Here is a 15,265-nt window from a genome sequence, read left to right as displayed (position 1 = left end):
TAAACTAATTCATAAATGATTGGGAATTCAAGTCAAGGCTTTATTACATTAGCTAAAATCTCATGCTTCTCATTTGCACTTAAGTTCAAATCCGACCCTGAAAAATACTTTGATGGACCATCATTTGTGTAAAATAAATATAGAAGTATAGAAATAATTTAGGAATTCACCGTTATTTGGAGATCATATTTTCCAAAATCCAGGTGAAAAAAACAGTCGAATTATACGGCGCCAACGCTTGCAATTCCCGCAATACAGTAACATGTCCCCAGACAATGCGCTGACGTGTACGTCTCAGATTGCACAAACTCCTCAATCAAAGCGTTCTGATGGGGCCCGCAACTTGATCCTGAAAGTCTTATTGACACGGATAGGCCCACGTGACCACCAATAAATACCCACCCTTCAAACCTCCTTCTCTACCAATCCGACGCCCCCAATTTTCATCGGAAACAGCCATGACTCGGTTGGCCAGCGCCCTCGTCCTCCTGTTCCTCGCCTCCGTCTTGGCTTCTGCAGCCGGTACCCGGGACCTTAACGGAGACGTTTTGCGATTACCTTCGGAAGCTTCCAGATTCTTTGGGCGAGGCGATGATGCTCCCGATCAGCAAGACGACGGCACCGTCGGGACCAGATGGGCTGTTCTCATCGCCGGCTCCAATGGATACTGGAATTACAGACATCAGGTTATAATCCCCTTCCATATCAATCATATCATATTTCTTAATTTAGTTGTGAGTGAAATTTGAGGTTATTTTGGATGTTAAATTCACTTATGCTCTTGTTTAATTTCTGAATTTCTGTATTGGCAAGTTTATGATTGTATAATCTCGTTTAATTTGAGTTCGTGATTGTATAATCTCGTTTAATTTGAGTTCATGATTGTATAATCTCGTTTAATTTGACTTTAAATGATCCAGTTTCTGTTTATTTCACCTTTTTGCTTTTGAATTTGTCAAATTTAATTTAGGAAAATTGAGTTTGTTATGGAAGTGGAACTAATACGAATTAAACTCAAGCTTGATTCTTTCTTATTTTCCTTGAACACGTCGTGATGTGACATTGACTTTGGTTTATAGATAGCACAGAGCTTGAATTTACATGTGGAATTTGTTTTAGAACTTATATGAATCTCATCGCAGTCCGAAAGAATCGAACTTTGACATAATCTTTAATTTGTAGGTAACAGAGTTTTAAATTTACATGTGGTAAAAAATTTCTCTCAGTTTGCGATATTTATGTTGGAATCGGATTTTTGTGTCAAAGAAAAAATTGATACTTTTGTGTATATCGTCATGTCATGAATGTCGATAAATATGTTCTTGTGTTTGTATATCTTCTTGGTGCAAAACCGAGCGCAGTAGTGGGATATATACAGCCAACCCCACTTAGTGGGATAAGGCTTTGTTGTTGTCGTTGTTTGTATATATTCGAATGGAACCCATACTTCTTAATTGATATTCTGACTGACCCTTTTGTCTATTTCTGTTCTTAGGCTGATATTTGTCATGCCTATCAACTACTGAAGAAAGGAGGGTTGAAAGATGAAAACATCGTTGTATTCATGTACGATGATATTGCTTACAATGAAGAGAACCCTAGGCAAGGAGTCATCATTAACAGCCCGCATGGGAGTGACGTTTACAAAGGAGTTCCAAAGGTCCGATACCTTCCCCTTTACGTGTTCACTTAATTTTGAGTTGTTGTAAAAATTCCCCTCATGTCGGTCGATTTTCTTGTGGCAGGATTACACTGGGCAAGATGTTACTGTGAACAACTTTTTTGCTGCTATCCTTGGGGACAAATCTTCTCTTACAGGGGGTAGTGGGAAGGTTGTGGATAGCGGTCCAAACGATCATATTTTCATATACTATTCCGATCATGGTGGTCCTGGAGTTCTTGGTTAGTAGCTCTTGAGAAGCAACTTCTATAAATTTATTTGGCCTGCTTTAGGTGTTGTTTGTAAGGGCGATATTGGTGGATGGCTTATGCTAGTTTGGAAGAGCAATTACCCCAACACTTTCGTATGTATTGTGGATAGCATAGCGCTCCCACAAATACCGCAACTTTTTGTGTAGCCTTGTACCCTTGAATTTAAAAATCGAAACTGATAGCTGAAGCATGGTGGGGGACTGCAGTGATTAGATTTAAAAATGGACATTGAAATATATGTTCAAGATTTTATAGTTTATCAATGTTGTTATGACTGTTATTTGTTGTGTTTGATTAGGAGATATCAAGTCTATGCATGAAAATACTGATATTATTTTGCCCGTATCGCATATCTTATCTACTTACTCTTTTCCTAGGGATGCCGGGGATCAGTCCTTATATTTATGCCAACGATCTGATAGAAGTCCTGAAGAAGAAGCATGCTGCAGGAACCTATAAAAGCATGGTAAGTTATTAGTTCAACTGTAAATAGATGATGCATGTACCAATAGAGTTGGCCTAATTCTTGAAACTGCAGGTATTTTATCTCGAAGCTTGTGAATCTGGAAGCATCTTCGAGGGCCTTCTTCCTGAAGGTTTGAATATCTTTGCAACCACTGCATCAAATGCAGAAGAGAGCAGTTGGGGGACGTACTGCCCTGGAGAGTATCCCAGTCCTCCTCCAGAATATGAAACCTGCTTGGGCGACTTGTATAGTGTTGCGTGGATGGAAGACAGGTATGAGAGCTAGAAATTTCGAAACTGCATCAGTTCTTTCCATTTGTTTTTTCTTTTTGAAACACACAAAGAAACTGTTCAAATTTCAGTTCTAATTATCACGTTATGATTTGACATTTTAATTTGTGAACAGTGACATACACAACTTGAAGTCAGAAACCTTGAGCCAGCAGTATGAACTGGTAAGAATTTGTCAGTCACTTGATAATTCAGGCAGACTAGCTGTTTATTGTTGTACACTTCTGATAAAAAAATAACCTGTACTCAGAGGATTTTTGAATGTCTAGCCAATAAGTATCTGATAGCCTTCAACGTGTTTTTGCTAGTTGCTAATGGCAATTCTTTGGTTTCATTGTGATGGCCCAGGTTAAAACAAGGACAGCAAATGACAATTCTGGCCTTGGTTCTCATGTCATGCAATACGGCGATGTAGAGCTCAGCAAGAACAATCTCTTTGTGTACATGGGGACAAATCCTGCAAACGAGAACTTTACTTTTCTGGGCCAGAACTCCTTGAGGCCATCTTCAAAAGCTGTCAACCAGCGTGATGCTGATCTTGTTCATTTCTGGCATAAGGTTTAGTCTCTTTCACCCGTGAATACTTCTCTTGCCCTCTCTGATAATTTTTGTACTGGTCATCTTTTGGAAGATCTAATCCCCTTGGTTTCGTTTTCCTCTGCCTTTTTGGATGCAGTATCGCAAGGCTCCCGAAGGATCACCAAGGAAAGTTCAAGCTCAAAAGGAATTTGTTGAAGCAATGTCTCATAGAATGCACATAGATGAAACCATGAAGCTCATTGGGAAACTCCTGTTTGGAATTGAAAAAGGTCCAGAAGTTCTCAACGCTGTTCGACCAGCTGGCCAGCCGCTCGTTGATGACTGGGACTGCCTTAAGACAATGGTAACACTTCTGCTACTTAATATTTTTCAATGCTTTTAAAACCTGTCCAATTCTACAAGATTACACCAATTATTTGCCTTCATGATGGGACTTGTCGTGCAGGTGAGGAGTTTTGAGACACATTGTGGATCCCTATCTCAATACGGAATGAAACACATGCGTTCCCTGGCAAACATCTGCAACGCCGGCATGACAAAGGAGCAGATGGCGGAGGCTTCAGCACAAGCCTGCGTCAGCGTCCCTTCTGGTCGCTGGAGCTCCCTGCACATGGGATTCAGTGCGTGATGCTTAATGTGGAATTTGAATAACCAATCTGTGGTCACGATCTATATGCAAAAAAGACATCTAAGGTTGCATTTCGATGATTGTTGTTTCGATTGCTTTGGGTGTAACTTTGTAAATACCAACTCAAGGCTCAAGCTCCTCGCCTGTACTGGATTGCTTTGTCATGGACGTACTTAAAACTTGTAAGTAATATGTAGCACGTTTGTTATGTATGAATCTGTACCTGGTTGGTTATAAAAAGGTTTGCAATTTATCAGAGCGACTTGCCCGATACAATCTTCCGTTCCCATCTCCTGTACTTAACATGGGAAGTTCACCAGTTTTGTTTTGACGTATCGTTTGATTTGAAGCTAAAAGTAAGTCACCAGCTTTATTTTAATTTGATTCGGAGCTAAAGTTACGTCATTGTCTCATGAGATACCAGGGCTACATACATGCACCCGATCCCCAAATTTCCTTCCTCAATTTGCTCCAACGCCAAAACGCTGTGGGTCCTACAAAGCACCTTACACAAATGAGTTGATAATATTTTTGCTCACGCTCACCACCCTTAAGTAGTATTTTGGATTGTGTTTTCGGCATATTGGAAAATTTCTCAAAGTGATGTTGATACTCACCATCTTATTTATCATTGTTAGATGAATTTAAATTTCGATATTTGTGTAGTAGATAGACACAAATATCAAATTTTAAATTTATCCGCTGTGATAAATAGGATAGGGGACATTGTTGGTTTGACCATTTGAGAGCTTGATGAAAAAATGTTCTTATTTCTTCGTATGCGCAGACTAAGGGCTACATACCTTGATGAGTAAGGGGTTGGGGAAAACTTGAACCCGATTCCTATAGAGATGAATATAAAACTATGTTTGAACTATGGAAATAAACTTGGAATTTTGATAAAATTCAGAATTTATAAATTCATATGTACCAATTCCCTTGTTTGGATTCATAAACATAGGAATTTATAATTTCCGCGTGGAAAAATAACTTGTAATTTGGGACCTCCAATTCCCAAGTTTAAATTTTATGTAAATAGGTGTAATTTCTCAATTTCTATAATTGAGAGTTTAAAAATAAAAAATTTCGTATTCAATTTCATTGTTTTTTTTAAGTTAACCAAACAATAACATTCACAACTTTTAAAAAATAAAATCCCGTTATTTCAATTTTCGTCATTTTGAAATTTCTTGGTAATCTTAAATTTTTTCATCCAAATATAATGTAGAAGTAATTTTAATTCTTGAAAAGTTACGCAGTATCATTTACTATTTATTGAAGCTCAATCTCTCCTAACCATACGACCAAAAGAAACCGTGAAAACTTGAAATGAAAATATAGTGATTTTATAATTAATAAGACAAGTGGGAATCTAACTCGTGCAATGTAAGCAAAAGATAAGCTCCTAATAATGCATATCTTTTGTCGTAAGCATGTGACAATGTTCACCCCAAAAAACAATGGAAAATGTTTAAAACATGTATTAGCTAAAGTTGATGTTATCAGGTAGGAAGTTAGAGATTTGTATGAATGAGAACATCTTTAATTAATAAAGTCACAATTAAAAAGTTAAAAATTTTACTAAATAAAACACTTATATAGTAATCCATAAAGTTTTTTTTATACAAAACACTTTGGAATCATTGTTGGAGAAGTCAATCATATTGATACCAAGAGAAATGATAAGGAGACTCTTTGTGAGAAAAAAAAAATGAAGAACTAAGTGGGGGCATCTGCCCCCTCTAAGCCTATGGTGGTTCCATCCATGGATGTTAGCTAAGTTGCATGCATCTTGTTGATGCACAAAATCAGTGAAGACTTTGGAACAACATAAAGTGTCAAGTTAATGACATTCACTCGATTGTGCCAGTCACCTAGTGATGATGATGTGTAAAGAGATAGAGATAGGGAAGCAAACACAAGATGTACATGGTTTACCCTAATATGGCTACGTCCACGTAGTAGATGAGTTCTCATTAATAGTGAAGGGTTTACACAAATACATACGTTTAAGCATAATTATCATTAGTGAGTTCTAAAGACTAGTTTAAATACAGTAATGACATTAGGGATTTCATTGTAGGAGAATAATCTTCTTTTATAGTTGAGAAAAGTCTCCAACTTTCGTCCGCAATCGATGTGGAACTCTATGAGCTCTATTCTACCATTGACATGTGTCATGCTATGATTGCCCTCCTGGGTAGAGGGAAACTCTTGTGCTTCGACAGCGGTGCCTCAGCATGAACCTCTCAGTAGGCCCTTAAAGGTATGAAGTTGACTGGCACTTGGTAATTTGGCGATTGAGCAAGTACGATACAAACACACCTAATTATTCGTCTAGTTATACTTTCTTTTTAATGCTGGAAAAATTTTCAAGTTCGAATTTCTCAATTTTCATCATTATTATTATACTATAGATTATAGTTAATGTTACGCTAAGTTACATGCACAATTTCGAGCCCCAAAATTAAAGGTCTTAAATCACTCCCATGCTTGCAATCAAACGTGGTCGAATGAGCTTATCAAAATCCGTGAATGTAAAACTATTATTAATGCATTGCACCATTGTTCCGCGGTTCACAAACTGAACTCGAAATGGGTGTGTAACCACTTCGTAGGTAAAAGAATAATGCTTGTGTTTTTTCTACGGAAAACCCTATTTATCTCTCAACATAAGATTAGCGTGCCACTAAAAATTGAATTACACACATCATAATTGAATTTATTTACTCTTTATCGTCACTAAAAATCATATTTGTAAAAATAATCACTCAATTTAAACACCGTTTGGCGCATTTGATCAAAGGTGGCAGAACCGACACTCAAGATCTTTTTCTAATTTATTATTTTTGATGGACGCTCAAGATTCAAAAATTGCATTTGGTCAAAAGCCGCACCCACAACATTTAAAGGCCGGCTTGCATACGGTGTACTGTCGATCAGGGCAACCGGACATTCCGGGAAACTTTCTGATAATGTTAAACCCACGACCCCGGTTAAAATTTAACCATAGTTATCTCACTCTGAGTACATCTATATGACCCAAACGAAAACGCCACCGAACCCGGTTCACCAGAGAAAATTAAAAATAAAGGTACAGAAAAAAATTTATTTCCTTGGAAATTGTAAATAATTGGAACTTAACGGCGCAGAAGATTCTGTTAGTTTCAAGTAACGACGTGAAGAAATGAAGGCTCATAAGAACGACGTAACGACGTAACCGGGTTTAAAAGAGACGGAGCTGACGGTTTAAGAGAGCGACACGCGGGAGCCGTTGGATTGCGGAAGGGTGGAGGGCGCTCGGCGTTGGACGGTCGATGTGTCACGGAGGGAGTGACGGGCTTGCTATAAAAACTGGTTTGAAAGGCGAGAGTTCATTTCGTTTCATCAGAAAAACCAGAAGCAAGAAAGAAGAGGAAGAAGAAGAAGAACGTAGCTTTCTCTCTCTAACTTTCTCTCTCTCTCTCTCTCTCTCTCTAGAGTTTTGGCCTTCGATTTTCATTTGCTTTTTGTATTGGGTATTTGGATTCGAATTCGTAGACCTGGACTGTGTGAATGTTGAGGATCTAATCGAAGCTTTTTCCTCTGAGTTTGTGGAGCTTGGAGAGGTTTGAATTTTGAGAACAGAACTCCATTTTTGCTGGTTTAATGGAATCTAATTTCGGAAAATTAACTTGGGTTTTTGTTTTTCTGGTGTAATTTCAGTGGTGCAGATACATCCGAAGAGTTTCCGAAGTGGAAATCGATTGCGATTTCGTTCGGTAATTAAAACACCCGATCTCATTTCACTGGGATTGGCAGAGAAACGGCGAAGAAATTCGTTGTTTTGTTTTATTTCGCTGTTCTAATTCATCGTTTGGTTTTGATTTCGGTTTCGGTTTCGCAGGCGCATTTCGGAGAGATTTGACCCGTTTTCTCAAGAAATCTCAACTCGTTGATTCATGAGTGTCAGGGAGACAAGTTCTGAGCTCCGATCATTTCGTCGACTTTTGGCTCTAGATTTGCGATTTGCGTAGTCTCATAGGCCGAGCAGAACAAGATTTTCTCAGAAGAAGCAAACTTTCTTCTGCAAATTCAGGATTGTAGGTGGTTGCGGAATCTGAGCATTACAGGTGAGGATTCTTTCTTCCGGTTCACAGATCAGAGATGAACCAAAGTCTCCGTCTTTGGATTTTACTGGCGGATGTGAATTCCACCTGTTTTCTTCTTTTTCTCGTCATCTCGATCGAGTCGAAGCAATCTGTATGTTTCTAGCTCTGGTTTTGGATTTTACAACAGAATTTAAGCTTTCCCATTGAAAAATTCAACAATTCCTTCTATCTCTCTCTCTCTCTCATAAAATCTCAATCTCTCTGCATCTTTAATTGAATCCATCTCCGGATTCGTATCCTCTTTCAATTTCTCCTTCTGGGTTCTGTCGAATTTCCAGTTTTCTGCAACTAATTCACCTTAATTTTGGTGAAGATTTTGTTTTATTCTTCTCATTTTTGTTTGTTTAATTCTTCTCTTTTTTTTGTCTGGGTAATTTCCATCGACTGTCGTTACTTTTTTTTCAGCATTGAAAGAAACGGCCCTTTCTGTCAAAATCCACCAATCTTTCGAGTTTTTTGTTACCAGTTCGAACTCCGATGCTTATGTTCTTCTCCTCCATCAGTTTTTCAGAAATTCAAACACCAGAAAAAGTAGGAAACTTTCTGTTTGTTTCCCGGGAAACTGAGAGCAAGAAAAAAAAAGAACAAGGCAGGGGATGAAATTTTAATGCTTTGTCCTTTCCCTGCATTTTCTGGATCTTCATCTTCTCCGTCTATTTGGATAAACTCCTTTTTTTGTTTGAATTTTTATTTATTGGCCTCTTTTCTCCTCTTTTATTCTAATTTAACCCCGGGTTAAAATGTAAAAGTACCAGTTTGACCAACCAACCGCGGTAATTAAATGCAGATGGAAAGGGACTGTACCAGCAGTAGAGATAGAACCGGTGGGGACGCATCCGCCTCCGTCTCCGCCTCGGTTGAAATCCGACACCAAACGACGTCGGATTTCGTCTTGCAGTGGGGGAACCGCAAGCGCCTCCGGTGTATGAAGATCCAGGTGAAGGAGAAGGACGACTCCAGCAGCCCTCCGGTTACTCGAACCACGGTCCGCATCAGTCGCCGGGTTGTTCGACCCGATAAGGACCCGGCGAATCACCTTTCCACCACCGTTAATCAGACGAGTAACGGCTATTTGAATATCCGTCAACGGCCGTTATCTCCCCAGCAACCGCTACCTCAGCGTATTCTCAGGTTACTACTCTCACTCCCTCACCATTTGCTACTCCACGACGTCGTTTAGTTCTCTTGCTCTTTGTTAATCTGTAGTTTTGTATGTCCGGAACACGGTTCGGTACACAAATATAATACTATAATTAGTTGGAAATTTAAAAATAAATTTCAACCAATTGCCTTTTTGATGTACCAAATCGTATTTCCGGCACATTAAAAAATTTCTTGTGATTGTGTTGGAATGGGGATTCTCGTCAGATCCTTTTTGTGAGGCTTTTGAAAATTCTTTAATCGTGTCCGTATATCGTACATCGTGCGTTTAGTTTTTTCAAGTATATTTTGTGTTCAATTTTAATTTAAAAAATCTACATGAATTATAACCGTACGATATATAATAAAAGAACACGGTTAAAAAATTCTTGAAATCCTCACAAAAAGAATCCCGAAGGGAACCTCATTTATTATGCTGGGTTTTAGCACTTTAAATTGGATTTGGATCCTAACCGGATCCAAATTGTGGGGATTATAGAGATTCTTACGTCTTAATCATTTATCGTGCATCGTGCGGTCAGAAATTATTTGATTTATTTTATTTAAAAACTAAATAAAAATAGTAATTAATAAAAATTGATCGTACGATTTACGATAAACAACTAAGATGTAGAAATCTTTAATATCCCTATAAAGTAGATTCCGAAAGAATCTTTTTTCCTTTAAATTAGAGGCGCGTGGGCCGTATGCTCGGGTTTTGTCCTTTATTTAGTTATTTTGCCTACGTTTACAATTGTAGATTTTCCTTTCATACAAATGATAGGATATCCTATTAACTAAGAGTGGGATGTTTGAATACCGGACTCTGGTTGTAAGGATGAAAACTCTTAACAATTGTGAAGTTTTCAATTACAAGGCAATTGCAATTGTGGAGTTTTGTTTGGTCATGTTTTCGTGGTTTATGTGTTCGGTCGGAAAGAGATCTTCTTCGGATCCCTTCCTCCTAATTCACAAAGTCCGGGGATCTGGGCATTTAAAATTTAATCCAACGGTTACAAACAGGGTCCACTTTAAAAGGTACAATAACTTTAGTTGTTTGATCAAATTTCAATAGTCCGGATATCCGGACTTGGTGGATTAGATATAAGGGATCCGGAGAGGATCCCTTTCCGTGTTTGGTCCATTAGCGCAATCAAATCATCAGATCTTAGATCCACAATTTATTGATCAAAGTTTTGTGATTTAGGTTTGTTAAGCTAAGTGTTTTGTTGATCTGATTGTCAACTTACAGTCAAGTTTATTGACGAAATTGTGAGAATACATACGAGCAATTGTAAGGTCGATTTATTGACATGGTCAATAGTAAGTCCACTTGCAATTTAAAAGTTGTTCGTGTAATTTCTTCGTGCAACTATGTCAGTTTAGTTGGACAAAAACTTGGTATGGCAATGTGATCACTTGGATGATTAGACACACTAAACAAAGAAACGAATCCCATTATTTTAGGTATCATTCAACCAATTTAAGTACAATTCTCAACGCACACGAATTGGTGTGATCTAACTGCTCCATCCAAGTTTTCTCCCTTATATGAGTGGCTAGGATTGATATACAATTGGATAAAGTTAGAGAGTAAGTTCTATTTGATCTTTTTGCCATACACCACTGGTTTTATATTCCGAAGGTCTCATTCACTTAATCATACTTTGCAGCTTAATTAATCTGTAGTTTAATCAAGCTTTTGAGAGGATTAGGTCTTTAATTACAGAATTTTGGTTGGATTTGCTGTGAGGTTTTTATGTTAACCCACTCTCCAATTGGTCAGGTGGGGGTGCAGCGATGTGTAAGTTCCAGGAGGAGAGAGCTCATGGTAAGTACATGAGGCCGCCTCCTTTCCTCGTCTTTGTAGGAAACCTAGTAGCTCAATCACTATAAATAGGTTGCTCATCTAGTCACAACTCACTTTGTGCAACAGAAAACACATCAAAAACTGATCTTAGAGAGAGATCTCGAACCGCACAAAGAGCGTTTACACTCTCGCATCTTGCAAGGTAAGAGTTCGACTCCTGCTTTTCTCATGACTTAGATCTTAAGATTGTGGACCCAAGTCTGTCGAGTGAATTGATGTATTAAGATCTAGTAACTTGATTCTGAGTTTCAGCTATAGGGACGATGTACGCGTGGATGATTCTGAGCCATTGATGCAGGGCACGATGGCCCACAACATCAATGATAGAAGATTATCCGCGCATGCTTCGTCCCAATGCTTTCCTTTACCCTAGTGTCATTGATTTTCATAGGAATTGTTGAAGCTGATTTGAATAGATCATAATTCTGGCATGATATTATTCTTCTTTCCTACTGCGATCACACCGGATCGGAGCTCCCACTCCGTCTTTTGGCACGAAAGCATCCGATCCACAACGACCGGTACCCTGATTCCACGGCCTCAGGAAACATGGAATGGGCAAGCCCTTTCCACGTGTCCATCCCATAACCGAATCCCCACAGCACAACCCCTCGTCGGCCGTCCGATCCCTGATTGGATCAGGCAACAGGTCTACCCCTTTCCACATCCGACACGTGTCCTTAACCTTCCCAAAAGTCTCCTATGATCCAACGGCCCAAAACCTGCCGTAGAGCCAGCTGTGCACGTTACACAGTACATCACACAGCCCTTTTCTGAGAATTCTCTCTCTCTCTCTCTCTCTCTAAAATATCTGGCTTTTTATTTATTTAAAAAATAAATAAAAAAATAAACAACCCCCCACCATAAAAGCAACGAAGCCAAAGAAGGACCACGCTGCATTTTGTACGCAAAACCCCCCCAGAATTTCTTTCTGTAGCCTACTCTGGCACCCACCGAACTAGATCGATCGAGGTCAATCTCGTAATTTCACGCCACACAATCAAACTTTAATTCTCTCATTTTTTTAATATAATTTGTTTTTTCTTTTTGCAAAACTGTCATTTATTTGATTGATGATTTGATTATATATCTGGTTCTGCAGAAACTCAGAGACTACGAGCGCTGCTGCCATGAGAGGCCAGAGCAACGGCGGAGTAGGAGGGCTGAGGGGAATTGCCTCGCCCGACAGGGGTGCGCACGAGAAGAAAAACCACCACCACCACCATAATGATGAGACTAATCATTACAATAACAAGTCCGCGGCGTCTTCGGACACAGCGCACGATAGCAAGAAGGGCGGGTCTTCGTCGGGGAGCGGAGAGGCGGCGGCGGGGCCACAGATGGTGTGGCCGCCGAAGTTCGTGATTGCTTTGACCAATAAGGAGAAAGAAGAGGACTTTATGGCAATCAAAGGGTCGAAATTGCCTCAGAGGCCAAAGAAGCGAGCCAAGTTCGTTCAACGCACCCTCAATGTAAGCTCTCTCTCTCTCTCTCTCTAACAGTTTATAATTTAATCTGTAATTAATTAATTAGTTCCTTAATTAATGGTTAAGAATTTAAATAGCTTTGAACTCCATTGCAAAAACCCAGTTTAATTACTAGTTGCTTGATTTAGAAGAAAAGTAATTCGTCTACGAAACTGTGCGTGATTAACTTAGAATACCTCAACGTTAACATAGCGGATGGTTGTGTTTATTTGGCTAGAAATTTACATTGCTTCTTGAGGTTGGATTCTTATTTGTATATATGCAATGTTGTGACAACTAGCTCTATATTACTTGGAAGGAAAATAAAACATTTAAGTACAATAAAAATATAAATTAATAAAAGTAAAAGATAAAAGCATGGAATATATTGGCATCGGTCCACTGTCATCGTCATCGTCATCGTCGGGTTTTGTTCCAAAAGAAAAGATAGGTGTTTTAAGTTTTGTTTACGTAGCCATATTGCATTGACACGAGAGACGTTATTTAGCAAGATATCCGTGACATACAAATTGCTCTGACTAAACTGATAGGAATAGAATAATAATGTGGCATTTTCGGTATTAGATTTTATTTTTTTAATTGTTTAGTTTTAGCTAAAAGCCAAAAGGAGTGTGCTAAAGTGACAGCATGAACCAGACGTACACGTGTCACCCAAGGCATCAATTTATACCTAATCATGCCTAAAAGTTTGCCAGCTGTCCAAGTGGAAGAATATGAGGAATTATTGGTTTTTGGGCTTAAGAATTATTTTTGCGGTAATAAATAATAACAAATAAATTGTTAGAATAATATTAATTAGAGAATCCGGATTCTCGGATTCTGTTTTTGAGAATTTTGGAATTCGTCAATCTTGTTCGTGCATTGTACATCGTGCAGTTTGAAATTATTTTAAATATTTTTATTTAAAATTAAACGTAAACAGTACTTAATAAAAACTGATCGCATAATGTACGATAAACAGACATGATTTACGGATCTGCATGATCCTCACTAAAATGATCTAGAGAGGATCTTGTTGGTATGAATTAGACGGAATTGGATCCCATCCGGATCCAAATTGTGAGGATCTTAGAAATTCTCACATTTTAACCATTCAATATGTATCGTGCGGTCAAAAATTATTTAAAATTAAGCATAATACTTCACAGAAACTGATCGCACGATATACGATGAACGGTTAAGATGTAAGAATTTCTAGAACCTTCATAAAGTGGATCAGGAGTGGACGTGGCAATAGATGGTGGTGGTGGGTGGGTGTGGTGATTGGACGGTGCGTGGCCTCCCACGTGTACGCACGTGATTTAGTTAGTGGTTGACTTTTAAAAGGTCGTGGGCCTTAATTTTTAGAAGACAGAGAGGGGCATATTGGTCCAAAAGACTCTGCGCCTGTTACTTTTGGTAAATATAGTTCGTGTGGAGGGCATATAGGTACTTTTAAGTTTCATACTTAGTTGGGTGGCGACGTGCACCTGACTGTTGTCCGGCTTGGACCGCACTGCCAAATGCAGTGAGAACGCTCCTCCGAACACAAAAGCACCAACGTACTGTTAATCTGTTTTTTAGATTCCAAACAGATAAAAGTGCTTATCAGAAAAGCCTATGCTACTTTTGCCCGTTGCGTACAGCAAAAGCCTAACCCTTTTGCTTTTGTATTTTTGCTTTGACTTGACCTCTGGTTTTTTACGTTATAAACATGAAGGCCATGAAATGTGATTAGCTGGAAGATTAATCTAATTCCTCATTATTTTTGTGTATTTATGTTTAATAGCTTGTAAGCCCGGGAGCTTGGCTTTGTGATTTGACGCTGGAACGGTATGAGGTCCGGGAGAAGAAGATTTCGAAAAAGGTATTCAATTATCTTATATTTCAAGCAATTTTCTTCAATTTCGGGAGAAAGTAGGGTACACGCCTACGCGGTGGTTAGGCCACTCTCACAAACAGTAGGTCCGTGTGCATTGGAAGTTATACGTACTTAGGGCCGGAGGGTGTACAATGGGGTTTGTTCGTTTGTGAGAATGCATGTCTAAACGCTAATCTAATTGGTCGAGCTGCCCTACTCAAATTTCTCTAGTTTCGAGGATTGATATTCATTATTTGCTTAGTAATCTTACTTTTTTGATGATGCAGAGACCAAGAGGGTTAAAGGCAATGGGCAATGTGGTGGAGTCGGACTCTGAATAAAACGAGCTTCTAGCCATCTACTAATGTAGAGTTATAGGGTTTGTGTTACGTTTTTTTTCTTTCTTTTCTTCTTTTTTTGCCTTCCTTTTGAAGGTATGAGAAAATGTTAGAACTTTGTAAATCTTCCACCTTTCAACCATCGGAAATAATGAACGGATTTTATTTCCGTTTGTGTATACTGTGTTTTTCCATTTTTCGATTCCGGTCTGAAACTCCCGAACACCCGTTGCGAAAGCTTCTACCAGGGATTTTACACAATTTTTGTGTTCACTTGTCATGCAAGTTAGAAAAGAAAGGTAGTGACAAAGCTTGGACGGTTTGGTTTTGCGTAGGAGTGACTTAGGTTTCACAATGAGGTGTTCATGCATTAGAGAATGTGAGTCACCAATGTGTTTAGAGAGAAGCTTACCTACAAGCGAAACTTGAGATGCCGCCACAATAGTATTGCAGCAAGTAGGGGTGAAGCTAGAAAGTTAGTTCATTGGGATTCTAACCACACGCGGTGCCAATATTTTTTTTTTCAATTTTTTGAATTAGACGTTTCGTCGAGCACTTGACCGACTCATACTAATGTGTGCTT

The 15,265-nt window shown here is 38.8% G+C and overlaps 2 protein-coding genes across 5 annotated transcripts; both read left to right on the top strand.

The window, feature by feature from the left end:
* The first annotated feature begins 291 nt into the window (after positions 1–291).
* LOC137717367 (vacuolar-processing enzyme) lies at positions 292–4,114 on the top strand. The gene is made up of 9 exons (XM_068456722.2): positions 292–686; positions 1,496–1,660; positions 1,746–1,902; positions 2,310–2,398; positions 2,471–2,670; positions 2,804–2,852; positions 3,037–3,246; positions 3,365–3,571; positions 3,674–4,114. The coding sequence occupies exons 1-9, from the start codon at positions 459–461 to the stop codon at positions 3,854–3,856; spliced, it is 1,488 nt and encodes a 495-aa protein (XP_068312823.2). The 5' UTR covers positions 292–458; the 3' UTR covers positions 3,857–4,114.
* A 3,118-nt stretch (positions 4,115–7,232) lies between these two features.
* On the top strand, positions 7,233–14,861 carry LOC137718034 (uncharacterized). 4 transcript variants are annotated; one of them, XM_088698777.1, is made up of 9 exons: positions 7,233–7,464; positions 7,562–7,617; positions 7,743–7,968; positions 8,795–9,138; positions 10,934–10,978; positions 11,084–11,159; positions 12,120–12,489; positions 14,273–14,350; positions 14,632–14,861. In XM_088698777.1, the coding sequence occupies exons 5-9, from the start codon at positions 10,948–10,950 to the stop codon at positions 14,683–14,685; spliced, it is 609 nt and encodes a 202-aa protein (XP_088554903.1). In that variant the 5' UTR covers positions 7,233–7,464; positions 7,562–7,617; positions 7,743–7,968; positions 8,795–9,138; positions 10,934–10,947; the 3' UTR covers positions 14,686–14,861. The 4 variants fall into 4 exon arrangements, with proteins under 4 accessions (XP_088554903.1, XP_068313656.2, XP_088554901.1 ...); XM_068457555.2 differs by lacking the exons at positions 10,934–10,978; positions 11,084–11,159; XM_088698775.1 differs by lacking the exons at positions 10,934–10,978; positions 11,084–11,159 and having other exon boundaries at positions 7,743–8,098.
* Positions 14,862–15,265: the final 404 nt, after the last annotated feature.

Source organism: Pyrus communis, chromosome 8 (genome assembly GCF_041283825.1).
Source record: "Pyrus communis isolate YQ-2024b chromosome 8, ASM4128382v1, whole genome shotgun sequence".
Lineage (NCBI taxonomy): Eukaryota > Viridiplantae > Streptophyta > Magnoliopsida > Rosales > Rosaceae > Pyrus > Pyrus communis.
Note: the sequence above shows the minus strand (reverse complement) of the source record. Positions and strands in the feature narration are given on the sequence as shown.